The sequence below is a fragment of the Athene cunicularia genome (assembly GCF_003259725.1).
Source record: "Athene cunicularia isolate RWA chromosome 2 unlocalized genomic scaffold, athCun1 chr2_part1, whole genome shotgun sequence".
In the NCBI taxonomy this organism is placed as follows: domain Eukaryota; kingdom Metazoa; phylum Chordata; class Aves; order Strigiformes; family Strigidae; genus Athene; species Athene cunicularia.
The window spans coordinates 10710751-10731443 of NW_020799095.1; the positions used below are offsets into that span (position 1 = coordinate 10710751).

The 20693-nt window shown below is 39.9% G+C and overlaps 1 protein-coding gene across 4 annotated transcripts in view; it reads right to left on the reverse strand.

The window, feature by feature from the left end:
* Positions 1-978: 978 nt before the first annotated feature.
* The window catches only part of LRRC3B (leucine rich repeat containing 3B), a 63071-nt gene continuing 43356 nt past the window's right edge, over positions 979-20693 (reverse strand). For 3 of the 4 annotated variants that reach the window (XM_026843132.1, XM_026843131.1, XM_026843130.1), the window contains exon 2: positions 19347-20624. In XM_026843132.1, coding sequence (XP_026698933.1) covers positions 19682-20461 — 780 coding nt within the window. In that variant the 5' untranslated portion in view covers positions 20462-20624 and the 3' untranslated portion in view covers positions 19347-19681. Of the gene's footprint in view, positions 9865-18997; positions 20625-20693 lie in introns of those variants that run through there. The other variant, XR_003397834.1, reaches the window with a different exon arrangement.

The window sequence follows — 20693 nt, forward strand, 5'->3', positions numbered from 1 at the left end:
AACCTCCAAATACTCATTCAGATATTAATTGGGTACTTCACACAGAAGAGCCTTGGCTCTTGGCCATTACACACGACAGTACAAACTTGGTAACACAAAGTGGGTGTTTTTTGAGGGTCAGATGCTTGCTGCTTTGGTTCCCTTCCCACTTCTGTCACAAGCAGCCAGTCCTACTGCCGACAGAGAACAGAGCCCCAGCCGTGCCTCCTCCGGGCTCCTCCAGCATCTGGTCATGCTTAGCTGGCAGCCACCTTGCAAATCAAGTGACTTCTGTCAGCCCTTTGAGGAAATGCAGAGGCTGGAGATAGGAAAGGAACGCAGCCTTTTGTGTCCCCTCCTGGTGTTATAGATCCCTCCTGGAGTCAGATGGAAAGTGACTTTCCAGTAAATACTCTTTTAAACATGGCTTTGCTCTCACCAAAGGTTGCCAAAGTAACACTTTTGTACACAGCATTCAGAGTGACATAGGATTTTACCATTAACCACCTCATTTAAAAAGGAAACTATCTTTATGTGTTTGAGGATTTTGCCTTGGCTGGGGTTAACCCATAGGTCTCCCGCTAGCCTTTTCTGCTCAGTGAGTTCTTTCACAGGGGTTGTTGAATCTAGACAGATATTGTGTAATGTAGGTTGAATCAGGAAATAGTATGATGAGAAGCAGTTACATGGGGAAGGGAGGTCAAAAAAAGCAGCAACAGGAACTCAGAAAATATGAGGATATAAATAAAAGGACAGGTGCTATCTTCAGTCATGTAATGTGATGGGGACTCAGTAATTGACCTAAAAATAGAGGAGACTGAAAGAAAACATTCTGAAAAGCGCAGTAGAGGCCATAACCTCAGCTGGTGTAATTCAATGTACTTCCACAGAAATGAGTACAGAAGTGAATCACTACAGCAGAATAATAAGAACTTACATATTTATAGAACAAGTGGCGAAAATAGCACTTGTCAGAAAATATTACTCAAAGCCAAAGAAAAATGTTTATTGAAGTAGACCGCATTCTGTGGAGTTGTGATTACTATATCATGCTAACAGTAAAGGCAGTCGATGCATAGACTAGGTTAATTTTAAATACATGTTAAGCAAGAAACATTTGGTAGCTATGATACAGATGGTAACAGTCCTAAAAAAGAAGGGATCATGTTTATCTTTTCCTCTGTGGCAGTATTTTTGGAATGACAATGGCTAAATCAGAACAAATACTTGAGTGGATCATGCTCAGCTGGATATATATCTGATCAGATTTCAAACCTTGCCAGCTTTGCCTTGGATATAATTATCTCAGGCTCTGGAGAATTACTGAAGGCATTTTACTTATCAGCAGCAACTGGTGATTTTAAAGGATGGGCATTCCCCACCAGTCTACGGACAGAAGAACACCAAAGGCTAAGATTGCCTCAGACAACCTAAACCTGAATTTTAGTGTTCTTGCTTTGAAGTGAGCTATTAGATCTCCATTTTCCCCTGTTTCAAAACAGCCCTGTCAGCTTGTTCTGGATCCCATCCTGAGCAGTTTCACTGTTGAGAAATCTCGAGAGACAGAATAGATGAGGAAATGCTATTTTTCTCTTTGGTTGATTTTTTTTTCATTTGAATAAAAAATTTTCATAAAGTTGGAGAAATTCTGCTCCAAGAGGCATAAACAGGAGGAGAAACATGCTTTCTGGTTGGTATCGTGCAGGCCAAGAATACTGCTAAATCTGTGCTTTAATCACTGACATTTTATGCAACTGTCTATAATTAAAAGCAGAGTTTTCACCCAAAATGTATCTTATGCAAGCAACATATGTTTTGTGCAACTGAGCTTAACTGTTCTTATCCACTGAAGAAGCAACTTCATTCCTGGAGAGCTGAGACTGGACTGTTTCCTTACAATGCTGCTGAGCTTCAGGAAGCCAAGCTCAGCATTACTATTGCCACGCTCATGAAGACTGAGCTCAGTACCCTTGTTGTTGTTAATTAGTGTAGTGCCGTGAACTTTCACAGTACTGCACGGACTTCAGCCTACTGAGACTGTGACTCCCGTTTAAGTAGGACCATTTGACTTCTGAGACTTCACGCAGCACCAGGATAATTGCATCCAGAAGTGGCTTTCTCCCACAGTGGCTAAATGCAAAGCGCTGTAGCAGAGCCAGCTCCTCAGATGCACTGCCGGGTCACTGCATCCATTTTGCACATTCATAGCTGAGCAGCCTTGTATGAACCATTTCAGAATGGTGTATTTTAAAATGGAGTAAATGGTAGAAAGTGCTCTATTATTTGTTTTAATAAGGCTAAGGAATAATCTGATAACACAAAAATCACACCGTTTAATTGAAACTTTTGATAGCTTTGAAAATACGTTTATTTACAAAATAGAGTTCCAGCCTTCCCAAAGATCAGTGAAAGCTGTACGAGTGTATTTCTTTGAGAACTAGCACAGCCAGAAAGTGTTATGGAAGCGTTATGGTTATTGGCTTTAAATGGAAGCCAACAAATTTTAAACCAGCTAAGCCAACAGCTTTGATTCACTATGCTTATTTTGCAGCTGAATGGGCTAAAATGAAATAAAACTGATATAAATGCCTCAAGGTTACAAGATAATTTTTCAATGAAGCAGTAAAGTAACACACAGTTTTCTTCAGAGGAACAAAAACCCAAAAAATAGCAGGAAAATTTCAACACTACTTGGAGCTGTTTGCAAAACATCAACAACTTCTCCAGAAAAAAGTCCATTTTTTCATATCATTTTGAACCAGCTCTCCTCAAGTGCTTAGAAATCTCTTTTAAGACTCAAGCAGAGTTGCCACCAACTTGAATTCTGTGCTGCAACATCATGAAACACAGTGCAGTAGGAAAAAATAATAACCCTTCTTGTTCTCTTAATATTTTCCCCTTGGTTTGCTTTGACCAGAAATGTCCTAGAGATTTTTTTCATTATTTTCTTTTTGCCTGAAAAACTTAATCTGTTGATGATCTGATCAGTGAACCAACTATCTACCTTATCCTGCAACAAATGTGTCATCATCTGTCACTGCAAAGCTCACAGGATGGTGCAAAGTGCTACTAAGAAGTTTTACAAGCAGCAAAAATGTACCAATGGTCTGATTATTTATATTTAACTATTTTAGAAATATTGGTTTCAGAACCATGCAACTAGTCACACAGTCACCACTTTTCTTTCATTACGTCCTATTAATGTAGACTTTGTTCAAGTCTTTTCTAGAGTGAGCCTGTACATACATACATACACGAGTATATTCTGCCTTCTGTGCACAAGAGTCTTGTTCCTCACTGGCAACTCTGCTGTTAACCTTGCAAACAGTCTTAAGAAACGTGTGCACAAAAATGCCAAGGAAGCCTCACCGTGTGTTTCTTTCTCTCCCAGCAGAGAAGGGGCTGTCTGAGGCTCTGCAGTACTACAAACTGCAAACTATGTCTGCAGCAATGCAAAATCTGATTAACAACTCTGTGCAAACATCTTTGGTTAATAATGGGAAAACTCTTTCAGACCATTTAGTGAAAAACATGAAAACTGAATTGTTTGAAATCCACTTTAAAATTATTACATATTTACCAGACTCTGTGTTCTCCATTTTGACAGAAGACCCTGTCTTGAATATTGGCATCGGACTAGAACAAGATTATCTAGCAAAGTGGTCAGTGGAGTCGGGGATGTTTTCAGACAAGCTTTTAAAACAAGAAGTTGATTACTAACCAGTGTTCTCCTGTGCAGATATCGATATTAGGAGGATGATGAATACTATTTGCTCTCAAAAGTTGAAAACACTGCATTCATTTAAACAGCAATAGCATTGTTTTAGCTGTCATAATATAAGGCCTCTGGCAAGGTACGTGGGAGGAGCTGACATGTTTTTGTAGGCCAACTGACATAATTGGGAGAAAAACAAGCAAGCAAGTATTTCTGCAGTCCCTGCAGTTTGCAAGACCTTGTCTGTTGGGTTTTCTCCCCCTTTTTTTCCCTCAGCTATATCCATGAGTCTAAGAAAAGACAGTACCTTTCAACTTTTATAACAGGCACAGTAACAGGGGAAAGTGCAAATGTGCTTGAGGACTTAAGAGAAATGTAAGATCTTTGATAATTTAATTCAAAACTGGCCAACCAACCAGAAATCCTTGTGCAAACTTCAGTGTGTTTTTTTTTTTGTTTGTTTGTTTGTTTTATGGTAGACAGAGATGATGAGGAAGAGCATTCTGCATTCCCCTTTATATAAAGTTTTACACTTGCTTTCCTCAATGGCATACCCATAACACGCAGTGGAACACCTTAGCAGATGTTCCCAACATTGACAGATCTTAGGTGAGAGAAAATAGTTTAAACAGATGAGTGCATTAGGGGACCACATAAAACACAGTTCATCTTAATCCTAATATTCTGCCCCAGAGAATAGTTTTTATCCTAGTCTCTCTTAAGGTTTTCTACTGTTTCCCCAACCTGTAACCACAAAAATGAGAGAGGAAGGTGGACTCAGAGACTCACAGCATGTAAGAAGCCGCAGAAGTTTATCTCTGAGCAAACAAGCTATTTTGTTGTCAGCTACTTTTGAAGAGCTTGCAGATGCACAAATTGATCTTCACGCTGAATTTGGTGAGTAAAATGGAAGCACTTCAGTATGTCACATATTTCTAAAGCTAGACTTTCCTGGCCAGCTGGCTAATATGTACTCCATTAGGATATGATGTCTGACACCAAGACCTTTAGCTGTAATGAATGGCCAAGCATTCAGATACTCTGAGCCTTTAATCCTCATTCGAGTCACTGAAGTAAATGTAGTTTTCCCCTAGAAAACATGATATAAAAGCAATGTCCTCTTTTTGAAAGTGGACATTAGAGAGCTGCATGTGTTTTAGAGCAGTTCTTTAGGTCTTGTTCTCACAATGCAGCCCCCCTCCAACCACAGGCACAAGAGATATAATAGTTAATACATTGTATTTAGAAAACAATGTCCTCAAAACATGCAACTCTGTTTCCAAACACACCTCCTCTCATTAATGGGTCTGGCATGAACCGGCAAGCTCTTTTTGCAGAGCTTGGATCTGCATGTATCTGCTGAGTACCCCCAGCTGTAGACCCTGCTGGGGTTTGTCATTGTTCTGTATTTATCCAGAGGACCAAATCTTGCCTTCAGCAACTGACAGGAAGAAGCAAAGCGAAGAGGGAAGAAACATTTGTCACAAACATCCTCACACCTGGAGTTGATATGGGATATGAGCACCATCCCAGCCCCATGCACCGTGGTGAAGGTTCAGGGCATGGAGGCAGGAGCAGCACCAACTCTTGCTGATGACCAGGTTGAAAACCCACCGTGTGGTGTGAGAGAGCCCAGCCCACAACTTGCCCTTGCCCCCGCTGAAGCTAGAAAGAGCAACTCCTATCTGCTCGATTCCCACCCTGATGGCAGCAGTATGCCCATAGAGCCTCACGCAGCATCTGTGAGCACCATAGCTTGGCACAACAAGAGGTCCTGGACTTGGCTTCACTCTCCCAGGCAGCAGTTTCGAAACAAAGAAATTTTTTTATTATTTTAAAGAAAGATGCTTTGATTTCTGTCTTTTACCTTCCTATATAGGCATTTCTATACTTAGGGTCTTCATTAAGAAGATGCTAGGGAAGCCTTGTTCTTTAAGACAAGTTTTTAATCCTCTTGACTTCTGAAACAGTCTGAGTAATCCAGCTCTAAGTCTCCTCATTAAGGCCAGATTTATAAAATCTCAATCAGACTTTTGCTTGAGGCTTTGTAAATCTGGTCCTAATACAGATACTTAGAGCTGGAACACAGATCAGCTTAAAACTTTGGGGAATTAGAAGAAATTAAAGCAGCAGATAAAACCTGTTCACCAAATATTCCTTTCATTGCAGCTGACATGAGAGAATATATGTATCTTGTATGGAGCTTGTTCTCCTTGTCTATTTGGTGGCTAAATTACCTGGTAAAGGACAGATGAAGAGAATAAAGCTAAAACCTTCTTGATTTTCTTCTACTTTTACTTTAGACCTATCTGAAAGATCTTGAGTTTAGTCTTCCGAACTTTCCAAGCCTTAATAAAGGATACAGCATGGATCTTTGAGTTCTTGCATCTCCATTTAAAGACTTTAAGATTTCTTTTATCCTATGTTAATTAGCCACTGCAAAAAAAAAAAAATTACATGCTAGAAGAGTTTGAGGTAGTCTGACTTAAAAAACCTTTTCCTGTCTCTTATTGACCATCACCTCATTCGGCGGTGGCAATTCACCACTTTGATATTTCTCCAGTCACTGTAAAATTCTGCAGCCCCTACAGGACTTCAATTTCAGAAGTGAAAAACAAGCAAGAGGGGAAAAAAGAAAACCAAACCATTTGTTTTCTGAACACCTTTCCAGGCATCCTCCATATATCTTTTCCTCACAGGTAACCTTTACCAAAGTATATTTGTCTAAAAGTTGGGCAAAACTTCTGTACTTCATCTGGAGTTTCTCAGCCTTTGTTGATATCAAGCACTCCAACAGACAGGTCTTGCATCTATACCATTCACATCTAAGAATGATGAGGTCCTAGAGGAGGCCAGCAGCAGGCAACAAGGGCTTACATTTAAGGTACTCAACTATATTTCATGGAATTATAGTGATAACAGCCCCAGAGAAATTCTCATTTCCTTGACAATTATAAGGACCTTAGGTAGGGACAGCAACTGTATTTAAAAGAAGTTATATATGCCTGCAAAACAAGGTTATTTTTAAATGCAGGGTGCCTGCTTGCAAACCATTTCTCTGTAGACTCCTCATAGAAGCAAGGGACGTAATACTAGTATTATATCCACTAGAGTTAATTAACCTCTAGTTCAAAAGTACAGTTTTTAAGTTAAGAAAAAGCCTGAGACTGACATTTTAAAAGTCATTTAAATCTTTTAAATCTTATTGGGTAGGGGAGGTACCTCCAAACTGGGAGGGAAGTATGTCTTGTGTCAACAAGAATACTTGCGTTTTAGCATAAAACGTACAGCATCTCACAAGTTCAGTTTTAACAACTTGCTAATCAGACCCTGTTCATTGGCAAACAATTAATGTCATGTGAAAAAAGTTCAGGGAAGTTTTAGCTACAGCAACGTGCCAGGAATTAGTGGGAGGATAAGAAACTTGGAGAAAAATATCAGAAAATGTGGTTCAGTACACATCATTTTGCATTCACAAGACACCCTGCCATGTATATGTATCTGTTTACACAGAGAGAGACAATTATATATAAGTGCATTTGGGTGGACTAATTGCTTCGTTGTCAACTTTCTGGAGGATAAATATATAACAAAACTAACATGGTCATAATAGGCCTTCTGAACACATACAGGCTTCTTGCTTCTTCTGTCTCCATGTCTTTGTGCTATACTAGCATGCTCTTACAAGAAGAAGGAGAAGAGACACAAGTCTTTACCTGTCCCTAGTACTTTCTAGTTAGATTATAACTGCTCTTTCTTAGACCCGCTTTACTGCCCTTGCAGTGCAACAGTGACATTTTAATACTGTACCAGATAATTCTAGGGAACAAACAAGTCATATTGGCCTTCCTAGGCTTTGGGCTAAAAGCCAGGAGTGCTACTACCTTTAGGGTGGGAGAGGAGTTCATGTAGAGATGCTCCTTGTCCTTCCACACATTGATGAAAGAATATGACCTTTTCAAAATTCACTGAAGATCATAATTAAAATTAGATTCTCTTTGTTATCTACAAAGCCTTGAAGCTCTCTTCATCTGAGTGATATTCTTCTTGATCTACTTAGCCCTGACAGCTTAAGTCAATGCTGAAATAAACTTCTATCAGTATCTTTTTCTCTAATAGGAGCCCATGGGCACAACTGAAATAGGAAAAACAAGCACCTTTAAACTAGATGGGCTAAATATGCCCACCAAATCACCATGGATTTCTTTCTTTCATGCTCAGTGAGGATGCTGGCAGTTAAAAATGCTTTCTGCAAGAGGACCTTCACTGTGATAAATGAGAACAGCTCCTTTGATTTTAATGGAATTACATTAAACTACTGTAGGTAAGGATCTGACTCTCTACACTTTTGGATTACACCCAGGAAGGCATTACAGCAGAGTAGGTGATCTCCCAGTTTATGAATTTTTAAACAGACACAGCAGAAGAAGCATGCAAGGGATGACTTGATTTATATAGCCTGCTCCCTTCTTCACTACATCTTCCCTGCATGTTGAAAGACACGTACAGCTGGTTTAAACGCCCTTCTGTGGGAGAGCAGAACATGGACATTATTTACAATTTGCTGCCTGAAAAGAAGAATATCTTTCCTCTTCAGAGTTGATGAGGACTGGGCAGGGAAGAGCCATGCATCAGGCAAGCTGTGGGGTAGCAGTGGCTGATCAACGCAGCAGCCACCATAGCAGCTGGCACCTTTTCTCCCTCACCCTGCTCAGTGAGAACTAGCCTCACAGTGGGAACAGGGCCAGCAGTGGGACACCTCCTACCGACCCAGGTTCCCATGACACAGGGGCCTCAAAGGCTGCAGGTGTAAAGGGAGAAACACTCTGGCCAGGCCAGGGGGGACTGGGGAACTGATCTCTTCATCAGAAGCATAAGCATCCTAACACCCCTCTCTCTCAGTTCAGCTTTGTCCTCAGAGAGCCTTTCCAGAGCACAGAGCAACATTAATGTTTTATATTATGGATATTAGTGTTATGGAAGGTAGAAAACAAGTCAAGCTGTCAGCAATGACTGAATGGGGGAATTCCCTCTGCATCCCCCTTTCCCTCCCCAGTAGCTCCCCAAATGAATGTATACCCCCACACAGAGCATCCTCTCCAGGTAAACATCCTACCTCAGCCTCTCCCACCCCTTCCTTCTCTCTCTACAGAGAGCTCAGGGCTTCTCCCGAATACAGACTACCAGGTTTCTGGCTGTCTTTTCCAGGCAATTCTGTAACTCCTTGCTTCAAATCAGGTCATCCTTCATCCACCCCAGCTACTCCTTTCTCCCTAAGAGCACAAGGAGCAGATTCCCACCACACCTCTCCCTGGCCCTCTGCTTGACCTCTTCTCTCCAATAGGAAATTAAGTTTACATACATATAGAAAAGCACTATGTCTGAGAGACAGGCAGGTAGCTTGCCACTGAAGGAGATGGAGAACCCCCCAAGCGTAGCTGTCAGGCAAGCAAGGTGTGTCTTTGCTCAGAGGAAGGTGCCCACGGTCAAACAGGGAACTTGGCTGACTCCTTGCCCTGGAAGTGGCCTCAGACAAAAGCAACCTGGCAGGCTCTGACATGACATATAACATTCAGTAATTAAGTGCTTCTGTGTTATGGCAGTGATAAGTAACGAGTTAAGTTATTCTGCTTTCATTTTTACAGAAAAGGTTCCAGTATTAGGCTAGTAAGGGAACAGAAGACAAAATAACCATGAACCTTTTATATCAGTACTGAAATAGCACATGATCATAGCGAGCATCCTCTGACCCTCTCCCACCCATGCTCCAACAAGCCTGTGGATGGATTCTCCAGGATATTGCTGCTGCCCAAGCCCATCATCTGTACATGCACTAACCCATGATGTTGGGCATATAAATTCCCAGTCTTCTACCAGCAAAACATAGCCCAGTCAAATGTTACCACACCCATACAAGTGCACACACCCATGCATGGGGACTGGAGGCTAGAAGAGCTGAAGTCTCTGTGCCATAAACCAATGTGGTTTTCCACATGGGATGAGAACTGGTGTTTCAAACCAAGTTTATCAGAAACAGCTTCATCAGGCCTGCAGTGATGGGTGCCATCTGTTTGCTCTTCAAATCTTCAGCCAGATCATGCAGTGCCTTTCACTGGCATCTTCTCAGTTTGTGCAGAAACGTTGGTTCTCTGTTGTGCTCAATCCAATACCTGCAGCAGAAGGAGCACACTCATCAGACTCCCAATACCGTGTTCATGTAACATGAGCAGTCATCATCCATACACCTCTACTAGCTAAAACTGATTGCCATACCTATAGTCATCATCACGCTGTGTCAAAACCACTCTACTAGCATCAGAAGGAAAAGCATTTCAACACTGATTAAAGATTTGAAGATTTGCTTGCAGGATTTTCCAAATTTAAAGCCTATTTAATCATTGCATTTCTGTGGGTTTTCAGGAAAAGCAGCTCAGCTCTGAATGACTCACCCTTCTCAGCCCAAACCATTTGTTCTCTGTGCTAAGTATGGCATCTATTTACTCAGGCAGTCAGGGGCCAGGCATGAAATGTGTGTCAGGTCTCCTCAGGTCCACAATTACATACTGTCGTGTTTTCAATTGAGGTAGTTTCCATGAAAGACCTTTTCTCTACACCCTCAGGAGAGCTTGAGAATTTAGAGCTTCTTCCTTCTAAGGCAACTTTCTGCTCACCTCCACAGTGTGGTCACAGGGGACACAACGGTGCAGAACAGCAGTAATTGTGGAAAAATACTGAAATACAGCATTTAAACAATAATGGTGGCTATTTTCCAGAAGCCTGCTGACTCTACCAATTTTGCTCTAAAGTAACTTTGTGGGCGATGCTGGCTGAACTGTGACCAATTACTGGAAGCTAATAACATGCAGTCAACCTGTTCAAATATAATTTTTTTTTTTACACTGAAAAAGCCTGCCCTTGTACACACACACACTTACAGATTCAGAGAGGTGTATGTAGAGCCAAATAGGCACCATCTGCCTTTTATCATATAAACATTAAAAAGTTAAGACAATTGTCATTGCTGTTTGCCACCAGAATAAGGCTAGTCCCTCATTGCCATTCCAGAAGTCTGAGGATGCACCATGGCAGAGCTGTGTGATGCCATTATTTAGAGGTTAAACCCATATTAAGCCCTTTTGTACAAAAACAATTGCCAGAACAGTCACTCAGATCACCCCACATCAATAATGCATTTATTGCAGAAATGCTGATCCCACTGAAGACAATAGCAAAACTTCCGTTTTACATACAGCCCAAAGTGTATTCCTGGGTTTGGGAAGGAATTCTGCTAACTAGGAAAGCACAAATTCATGTTCAGCCAGGAATTTTGGTACCTCACAATGTAAGAACCCAAGATAGATAGAGATTTATTTTATTATCTAAAAAGAAATTAATTCCAGCATTGCAATTTGGATCTAGTGTGTTGCAACCACAGTTTCAAGCTTGCCACAGTTTTTGAAGAGAAGTAAATGTTTCAAGGTACTGCAGAGCTTCTCTTTTGAAAGAATAACTTTATGCATTACCCAGCTTTTCTAAATAGAATGTCTTTTTCTACTTCAGAACTTCATAATAAAATACAGTAAATTTCACTTTGTTTATTGATCAGCATTTAAAAAAAGATTGCATATACACATATCTCATTTTCTTCGTAAAAAATCTCCAATACATTAATCAGTTCACAATCATTGTTAAAAACACGAGAAAGGACAAAATCTATGCCCACCCATGCATATATTTCCCAGCGAGGTCTACCATTAATAGTGATAGGAAGTAATTTTTGATAAGTGAAAATAAGCTTGCTGAAGATTAAGTATGAGGAGCTATGAAGGTTATTCAACCACAAGAGTAATATTAAATAACAAAAGACTAAAGAGGGGGGAAAAGATTTTGAATATAGCTGCAATGTAGTTAGACACCCCCTTCTTGAAAATCAAAACTGGCTGTGCTGGTGTTTTTCAGTTTATAGTACTGGAGAGTGTGATGTCCCAAAACTAACTTGTGTCATTCTGTGGAAAGGTAGCCATGAAATTGGCTTACCCAGATAATTTGGTTTCATCAACATGCCAGCATGCCTTGTCAGGAAAAAAAAAAAAAAAAAACAGCCAAGCAGCACGCTGTGGTTTTAAGGGATGAGCTGCCTGGGATCCTGAGCTGTGGTGTATCTGCTACTAGTGGTAACTAAGTCACTTCAAAAGGTTTCACAGATGTCACCCAAACAGCAGTTTCCCTCCTTTTACATATGGCCTAAAACAACGCGGCTGCCAGTGCTGAGGAGGGACTCTGAACAAACTGCTCTCAGGGTGGCATTTCCCACGTATGGTATTTCCCACAGCTCCCATCCCTAGTGACTACACAAAGAAAGACATAAGAGGTTTTATGTTCTGTAATAGCAACTAGACTCGTGGCTTCTGAAATAGGGTAGCAAAAAGGGTGTTGGTTGCCCCATATACAGTTGCATTAAGAATATAAAAGCCAGCATCCACCTGAGAATCTGAAATCTCTCTAGCGCTACCTTAATTCAACAACTCTTTTCCTTTGCCACTAAATTTAATTAACAGGGTATAGAAATATTGTCTAGAGAGATTATTTGTTGCAGTCACAGGATTTTCCAGCCAACTTGATTTGCCTCAGTATTCTCTGTTGCAGAGAACTCCATTTATAAGAGACTTGCTTAAAGTGAATGTTAATCTGGCTTAGGTACAGAAATAAAAAATTGGTAAACCATGAAATGCAGCGTTGAGCACAAAGCTAATCCTCAAAGGAAGAAACAAGAATAGGTTGTGCTAGAGTTTTTTTTTTCTTCTTTTTGTTCAGCTTTGATGTATGAAGAAGACCCGAAACTTCTGGAGTCTGTTTTTCCTTTCCAATTTCTCCCTTGTTTTTTTACATTAAAAATTTTCAGAGCATATCTGAAAGAGCATGGTCTCATAGCCACACCTATGCAAGGAAATGTATAATTTTTAATATACACCTAAATATTTTTTTGCAGATATGTAGACAGGAATACAAACAGACCTCGGTGCAGATGAGGTTTAGTTAATACGTTAAACTTCAATCGCTTATTAAATACTAGTCCTATCATGTAAGATACCTCTAGTGTGAGGGCAGAAGTGTTAAAAAAGACGTATTCTTCCAAATTAAGATGGAGCTATGAAAAAATCTAGTGATCACAAATTCTTTGATTATGAGGCAGAGACTAATAACTGTAAAGGATAACGATATTTAAACAGACTGTTTAACATATGGACTTTTTTGGTTGGGTATTTTTTTTTCCCTCAGTGGCAAATTTAATCTGCCACTAACAGGCCTTGGAGATTGTTGCATCTTTATGAAATCCGCTTGCAGACTGCCCCACCAAACCAGCAGGATGCTCCCAATGTGCATTTGAAACCTCAGAGCAGCATCAAGAATAATACAGATGTCTGAATTCTCAAATACTTAACTGCTTCTCAAGTTTCCCTGCAGTAGGAAAAGCTTAAAACAATCTCATTTTTCATTCTGGAGCTTTTGTTGGATTTAGCAGCTCTATTCAGACTCACAACCATCTCAAGAAATCTCCTCCGAGAGGCATAACTATCTCCTAGGAGAAAAACACAGCCAAACACAACTGAAATGCCAAGAACCTACTCATTAACAAGTGCAGAAGAGGAGAACAGATCCAGGGACACTAGCCACATTTGCACTCTGCTTTTTACAAACAGGACTGTTTCTGACAACCTAAAAGGCATTACATCATCCACCGAACCATTTTTCTTTCTAGAAAATTGTATTATTTTTTGTGAGCCAGAAGGAAAACAAAAAGTTGTTCGCAGAGTTCTATAGCAGCTTTATACAGCAACCGATGGATCTGACTAAGGATCTCAGCAAGAGGATGAGTTGTGCCAGTGTCATCCCATTTTCTTTCACGTCGTGTGCAGCTGGTGCTGGGACCAGCGGGGCATTGTGAAAGGCTGAGGACGGAGGTGTACTTGGCTCAGAAGCAGCATGAATCATGACTTCAAAGCAGCTAAGCAGCCTGTTTCATGATTAAATAGGGGAAATGAAAGCATGCCACTGAGTTCCTGTTTTATCAGTGTGCACATATGTGTACACATATCTGACACACTCATGCACATGACTAACTGCAGGGAAATAAGAGTGATTTTGAGAGATGCATGGATGACCTGCACACATACATACGTATGTATAGGCATGCAAAACCCACCTACTTCATATATTGACACGGTACAGCATGTATACTCCGTCTAATGATTGTTGATTAGCTTCATTCTGCAAATTAACTGAGTCAGGCAAACCAAAACTAAAGGTGCCAGGGTATTTCGCTGTCACAAAAGGCACCATGAAGTACTCATACTTTCATTAAGTCATCATCACATCAGTTTTCACTTGAAGAAACAGACAGTGATAAAGGGATTTCTTAATGAATTCTTCTTAATGAAGAACCTACAGGGAAATCCTCATCTTTTTTAGATGGACTACCAGGTGAGCTGTAAAAGTAGTATCAAAGCACCTCAGTGTGCATGATCATTGAATAACTTTCCCACAGGTCCCCAGTGAAAAGCTGTCACTCCTTTAGTTAACACAGTCTTGCACAACTCAGCACATAGTGTCCAAACCCTGCCTGGCAGTTAGCACTGCAATTTACAGCGAGGAGATGCCAACAGTTAAATGTGATTTTGCTTTGCCTGGGCTTCATTCCTACTCCATGCACACATAATCTCTTTGTCTGCACAACAAATGGCCCCTCTCAGAGAAGGCAATGCAGCGCAGTCTGCATCCTGCTGGATGCATGAGAGCATTGGTGCCATAAAATCAAGCCCACCTTCGATTCTTCAAAACCCATCCACAGCATCACCTCAGAAACAATAAGAGAAGCAAAGACTTGTGAGTCTTTCCTAGGGAAACCATCCCTGCTTCTTGGGATTATCAGGGGTTTTCCTTCTTGAGAACTGTATCTACATCAATGTCAGCAGTATTAAATAACCTCTGGCAACCCTGATTTCCAAGAATTTGTGGAGTCCTACCCTTGAATATGTGTTTTCTTCTCTATGTTATCCCGTACTTTATAATTGAAAGGCATGCTTTCTAACAAAAAATATTTTTAAAAAAATCCCGACATCTGATGCCTGGCATTGTTTAATCAGAACTGCTCTATTTTCTGTTGCAAGAAATGATGATGAGTCCTTCTCAAGTTACTACTCCAGTTACTACTACATAGTAATATCTTCTTCTGGCATCTCATTCCCATGCCTGGGGATGTTTGATGTCTTCTCCTATGGAAACAACTTCATACCCTTGATTATCTTACTACCTTCCTCTACATCTTTGGTAGTTCTGAAACTGTGTATCATCTTTTTTTTAGAGATGAGGGGAACTTGAACTGAATGCAGTGTTCCAGATGAGGGTTCATCACAGATTTTATTCAGTGGTTTATCATGCCATTCCACCATGCTGTTTGGCTATTTCCCTCCTAATAATTTCTGGTATTTATCATTGAAGAGCTTCCCACTGTGCCTCCAAGATGTTTTTTCCATTTGATTATAGCCAATTTAGACAATATCCTTGTGTTCATAGCTAAGGACGTGCCATCTGCAGTACTTTGCAATTATTCACACCAAATTCAACTTTTATTTTATCATCATCTGCTAACTTAGAAATGTGAAAATCTTCTGTATTTCTTCATAGTTAGCTGTAGGTTGGACTACCCTTAAAAACTGTTTATCATCCACAAATGTTATCAGCTCATTATTAACTCCCTTTTTCACATCACCCAGAAATACACTGTACAGTATTGGTCCCATTCTGAGATCTTTGGGGCTTCTCAGATTTCAGTAACCATCCTCCTCCAAGAAAACAGGTAATTCCTTCTTACTTCTGTTTTTTTAACCAGTAACTAATTTGTAGGATGATTCTTCTCCTTCTCACATGCTAGCCTAGCTTCTTTAGGAACATTTGCCCAATCTATCCACAGTGCTCCCCTCCGTTAGTACCCAGTTAGTTCTTGGCCCTTGCTAAGGTGGGATTCCTGTTTCTGATTTGCTTAGAAAAAAATGTTCCCAATTGTTCTGGGCATACTACATCATCTAACCCCACCAGAATTTGCACCCTCTTCTATCTTCCTTCCTCACATTTCACTCCTATAATTTAAAGACTATGTTTTTAACTCCTGAGAATCTCATTTACTCTTGTTTAGCAATGCTAGCTTTTTTTTTTTTTTTTTTTCCAGGTTTACTCTGAGGCCCTGCTGCATATCTGAACATGCTGCAAGACTCCATGATACCTTCAGGCATATTAGCTTCCAGCTGCTCCTTTTACTTTCCCCTTTTTTGCTTGCTTCCTAATCTTATGATTTGCCTCTTTCAAACTGAAAAACACTGCAGTGGATTTTCTGTATGGTATCTCTTTAGCAAAGCAGAATTCTCCTCTCTCCTCCCTGGGAAGACCAGAATCTGCACCACCACACTTTCAGTTTGTGCTCAGCCCCTGAAAGTTATGGCAAATACAGTGCAAAATCTTGCTACTGAAGACTTAAAAACATAATGTACATTAATGGCGAAGATATCTGTATCTAATTCTGTACAAAACTGAGAACAGAATAAAAGTATAAAGTATGTGCCTAAGTACACACAGCCCAAATGCACTATCACAGATCTTACCAACAGAGCATAACACCGGAAAATTAACAGAGAAAAATCAGTATTAGTTTTAAGAAAAAATTAATGTTGAGAAAGTTATTCTTTACCCTTTACAAACAAAAACTAGGAGGGTTTTTTTAAAAAAATCAGGGTAGAGAAATTAAGCACATTTAAGTAATTGAGTCCTAGCTCTACTTTTCCTGAAGCACCTTAATTAAAAAAAATTAAGAATCACTGTGTTATGCATTTCCCTCGTTTTCTGTCATATGCTATCTCCTGCAAATATGTAAACATTCATTTCCTCTCATCTGTATTTATATGCTAAGGCATCACAGCTAAAAATATACCAATTTGCTCATTTTTAAGCAAAACTGTTTTCGTAAATAAAATAATTCCTTGAAGTGTTACGCAATCAAAGTTTAAAAGTTTGTGCCATTGACTTCAAAGGGCAGAATGTAGGCTTCTCTAGAGACAGTAGTTTTGGGCAGAAAGCTTACGTAGTAAACATTAAAAATAAGTATCTTCTTACGTTAAAGGTTTTTATCTTTTGTGTTTCTTGTCAATGAAACAAAGGAGATATACCACAAATATTTGAGCTGACAGGAATACTAGCATTGTCAAGTCCACGTAGCTGAGGAACACTGATTTAATTAATTTTCCTCATCAGCTAAATTCAGCTTGACAAGTTTGCATCTATTGGTTGTCAGAGCATTGCCTTGATTCTCAGATTTTAAACAGAGATTTCAGTATGGGCTTTAAAAGTAGAAAAGTTCTGTGAGGAGAGACATTTGATAGGGAATCAATTAAAGAAAATCAGTAGACCTGGAGAGCTGATATGAAACCATCCCTTGAGAGCATTTCTACAGAGTACTGCTTAGGTTGGTTTAAATTGGTTTTGGTAGGATTTAAACATGTGCAGTCAGAAGGTCAACTGGGGCAAAACTGTACCAGCTCCAGAATCAGTCTTAAGATCAAGTAATAAAGTGGAAAAAATGGAAAAACTAAATTATTTATAGTTTTGTCAGTCAGTTTTGAGAAATTTGGTTTGTTTATTTGGTTGGTTGGGTTTTTTTACAAAAAAGCTGCTTGAAAGCAAATTTTAAAAACCTGTGGGTTTTAGCGTTTTAAGATTCCAGATTTTTGTAAATGTCGCAGTTTAAATAATTTTGTGCAAATTTGGTTGAAAAATTCCTGCATTCAGTTACGAATAAACAGCACTGAATTCTTGATTAAGTTAGTACCTCCAGTTCAGTCCCTTCTTTTAGGTAGTCCCTCCTGCTTTTCCCAAAAGCAGCATATTAGGTGCGATCCAAAATATTGCTTGGAGAACACAGTGATAGAAACAAGACAAATTTTACCCCGGAGGACATTTTAGAGCAGTCAGGATAATTATAACAGGAATGAGCCTGGCTCAGCCTATTTAGTGGAGTTTTTTTATATTGCCATTACAATGTAATATGTTATCTGCTCTCTTCAGATTCATATGTGTGTTTAGCCCTACTGCTTTTGGCTCCTGCAGGAGGCCATAGAGACCCTGGGGGCCTGGTGTGGCACTTTGGCAATGCTGGAAAGTTCAGCAAGATAGAGCTTGAAAAAAAGGAAGGTATAAAATGCAAACTAGGCAGGATATATAGTCAACAGACTCCCCTCCTTAGAAAATTTTTACTTAATGATGGAGGGGAAAGAGGGGAGGCAGAAATATCAGAGAGCAGGACTTTTTCAACTGTGCCCTTCACAAACATCAACATTCTTTTAATATGCCAAAAAACATTCATCAAGATAAAACAATGAAAATAGCAAAGTCGGTCACAAGAATTGCTACTCACACAAGATTCAGCTCACAAAGATGACAAAACATCGACTCTCCATACATTTAAAAAAAAAAAAGTCTTTTCTATTCTCTCACCTGCTTTGAAACAAATTTTAGATATTCTTTTAACAGTGTTCTGAAACAATAAGATAAACAAGCTTGTGCTCTCTAAAATATAAAAGAGTATAATTGTAACAGAAATAACAGCTAATCTAATGAGAGATAGGACTCTAGAGTCTTTTGAATTTTTTAAAGCTGTTCTGTAACACTTGTTATTGCAAAGCAGCATTTTATGCATTTTTAATCCACCCTTCTGCAATTCATATTCCAATGTCTGTCAGACTGGATCTGTAGGGACCCAGGGACAAGTATCATTTTATTATGGTAATAAAGGACAAGAGGAATACATTCTTGTGAATTTGTTCCCTTTGAAAACTTGATCTATGAAAAGAGAAAACCATGTTGTTTTTAAAGACAGCAGAGCTTTAAAATATCCATTTCATATTCAAGGCTGAGTTAAACTGCATAGTTTTTATATTTTACTAAACATTTATCCATAAAATCACACAAAAATATTTTCTAACATACAGTAGAATATGCCTAGCCTATATACTCACTTATTTCATCCCACTTTTTAAAAAGGCTGCACCCTAAAAAATAAAGCCACTTTAGTTGCAAACCTCTATACAGATTAAAAAGACTAACTTAACTTTTTTTAAATCATCACTAGTTTGAATGGTATACCAAGTTTGCTCATGCCTTCTCGCTGTCCTCCCCAGCGCTAGGGACACCTGCCTGTAGCTTATGGGAGGCAGTAAGTGAGCATAAGAAGAAAACCCGCCGCATTTCCTTACTTACCTCTCTTCATTGTCCTGCAATGCTGCTCCTTCATGCTGGCTCCTCTTCAGCTGTCGAAATGCCCTCTGGGATCTTACCCAAGCATCGGTCTCTTACACCCAGAGTCAGGGTACTCTGCTTTCCCCACACTGTGCCCCTCTCCTGTCACAGCAAGCAGCCCCCAGAAAGGGCTACCATTCACCAGCTCTTCACCTTGCACCCCAAGGAGAGAAGTGCCCTTTGGGGACTCTCCACTCCTAGACCTTTCACAGCCCACTTCGTCATCGCTTCTCTCTTTTACCTCATGAGCACTGATCAAATCAGGCGTGCTCTGGCACTGGACAGGATTCTGATTAATAAACTACTCTGCTTTACATGGTTCAAATTTAAGCTTTTATTTGGTTTTTAAATTAAAAAAATAAATTTCATTATTAAATAGTGGAATGGGTCTAAACTAATGTTTACATATTAGTTCACTTGCTTTAGTATACCACCAGAGAAATAATTAAAGTATACCATCCGGACAAAACTTTCTGTTAGAAAGCTCAACAGTGGCATAATTCAGTTAAACAGGAAAAAAAAAAAAACAACAAAACAACCCAACAAAAGTCTTAATGTTTACAATGAATGTTAGAAGTAAACCTCTGGTTTCAGCGTCATCCAAATCTAGTTTTCATCACAAAGGCAGTCATTGTATTCAGAATACTATACCACAGTGCTAATGTCATCGGCTTCATCTGGTTTCTTTTGCCTGCTTGGCAGGGATTTCAAGTACTCAAGGTGCCTCCTTGCATCCTCCTGATTTTGCCGGACGTAATAAACCACATATGAGATCACCATGGTGAACCAGCCAAACATGGTGACCAGCATGGCATAATCAGTAGTCTTTTTAGGAAGGTTGCAGAGGTCAGCATCGTTGGCAGCGTTGAGGAACGGTCTCCCCGCATGTTCATCCAGCACAGAAGTCTTGCAGATGACGTTGTTGGCTGTCTCGTGGTTGGAGGCCATGCTCCTCAACACCTGCTGCAGCGTGCAGTCACAGTGCCAGGGATTGTTTGCAATTCTGGCTCTGGCCTTTAAGTTGTTGAAAGCGTTTTTGTGCACACTTTGAATTCGGTTGTCAGACAAATCCAGAGTCTGCAAGGTTTCTGCCACCCCTTTAAAGGCATGTTCATCTATAAACTCAATCCCGTTTTTTGATAAATTGAGGACTCTCAGTTGGTGCAAATCCTTAAAAATTTCGTTGGGGATAGATGTTATCTGATTGGAGTCCAAATAAAGTAAGACTGTTTCTGGAGGAAGATCTCTGGGTATTTCCTTGAGGTTTGCATTGCTACAGCTGACATTCAGACCTCCGGAGTGAGAACAGAGGCAGCCTTTTGGGCACATACTGGCAGAATGAAAGCACAGTATCATGAGGACAAAACTTTGTAAGAGCAGACACATGGAGAGGGAACGAGTTAACCACAGGTCTACTAAATGCATGCTGGGGTGTCAGCATAATCACACGACCATTTCTCATTCAGCCAACAGTGGTGGGAAAAGGATTGGCAAAGCTGAAACGTGGCTTCATTTTCTTCGGTGGGATTAGTAAAAACTGACTAGCACATGGGCTTCCTCATGATCAATATTCATCACTGAAGCACACCTACAGAGAGAAAGGATAAAAAGTTCCTTATACCATCAACTCCAACTCCAATTTTGTTTACATTAAAAA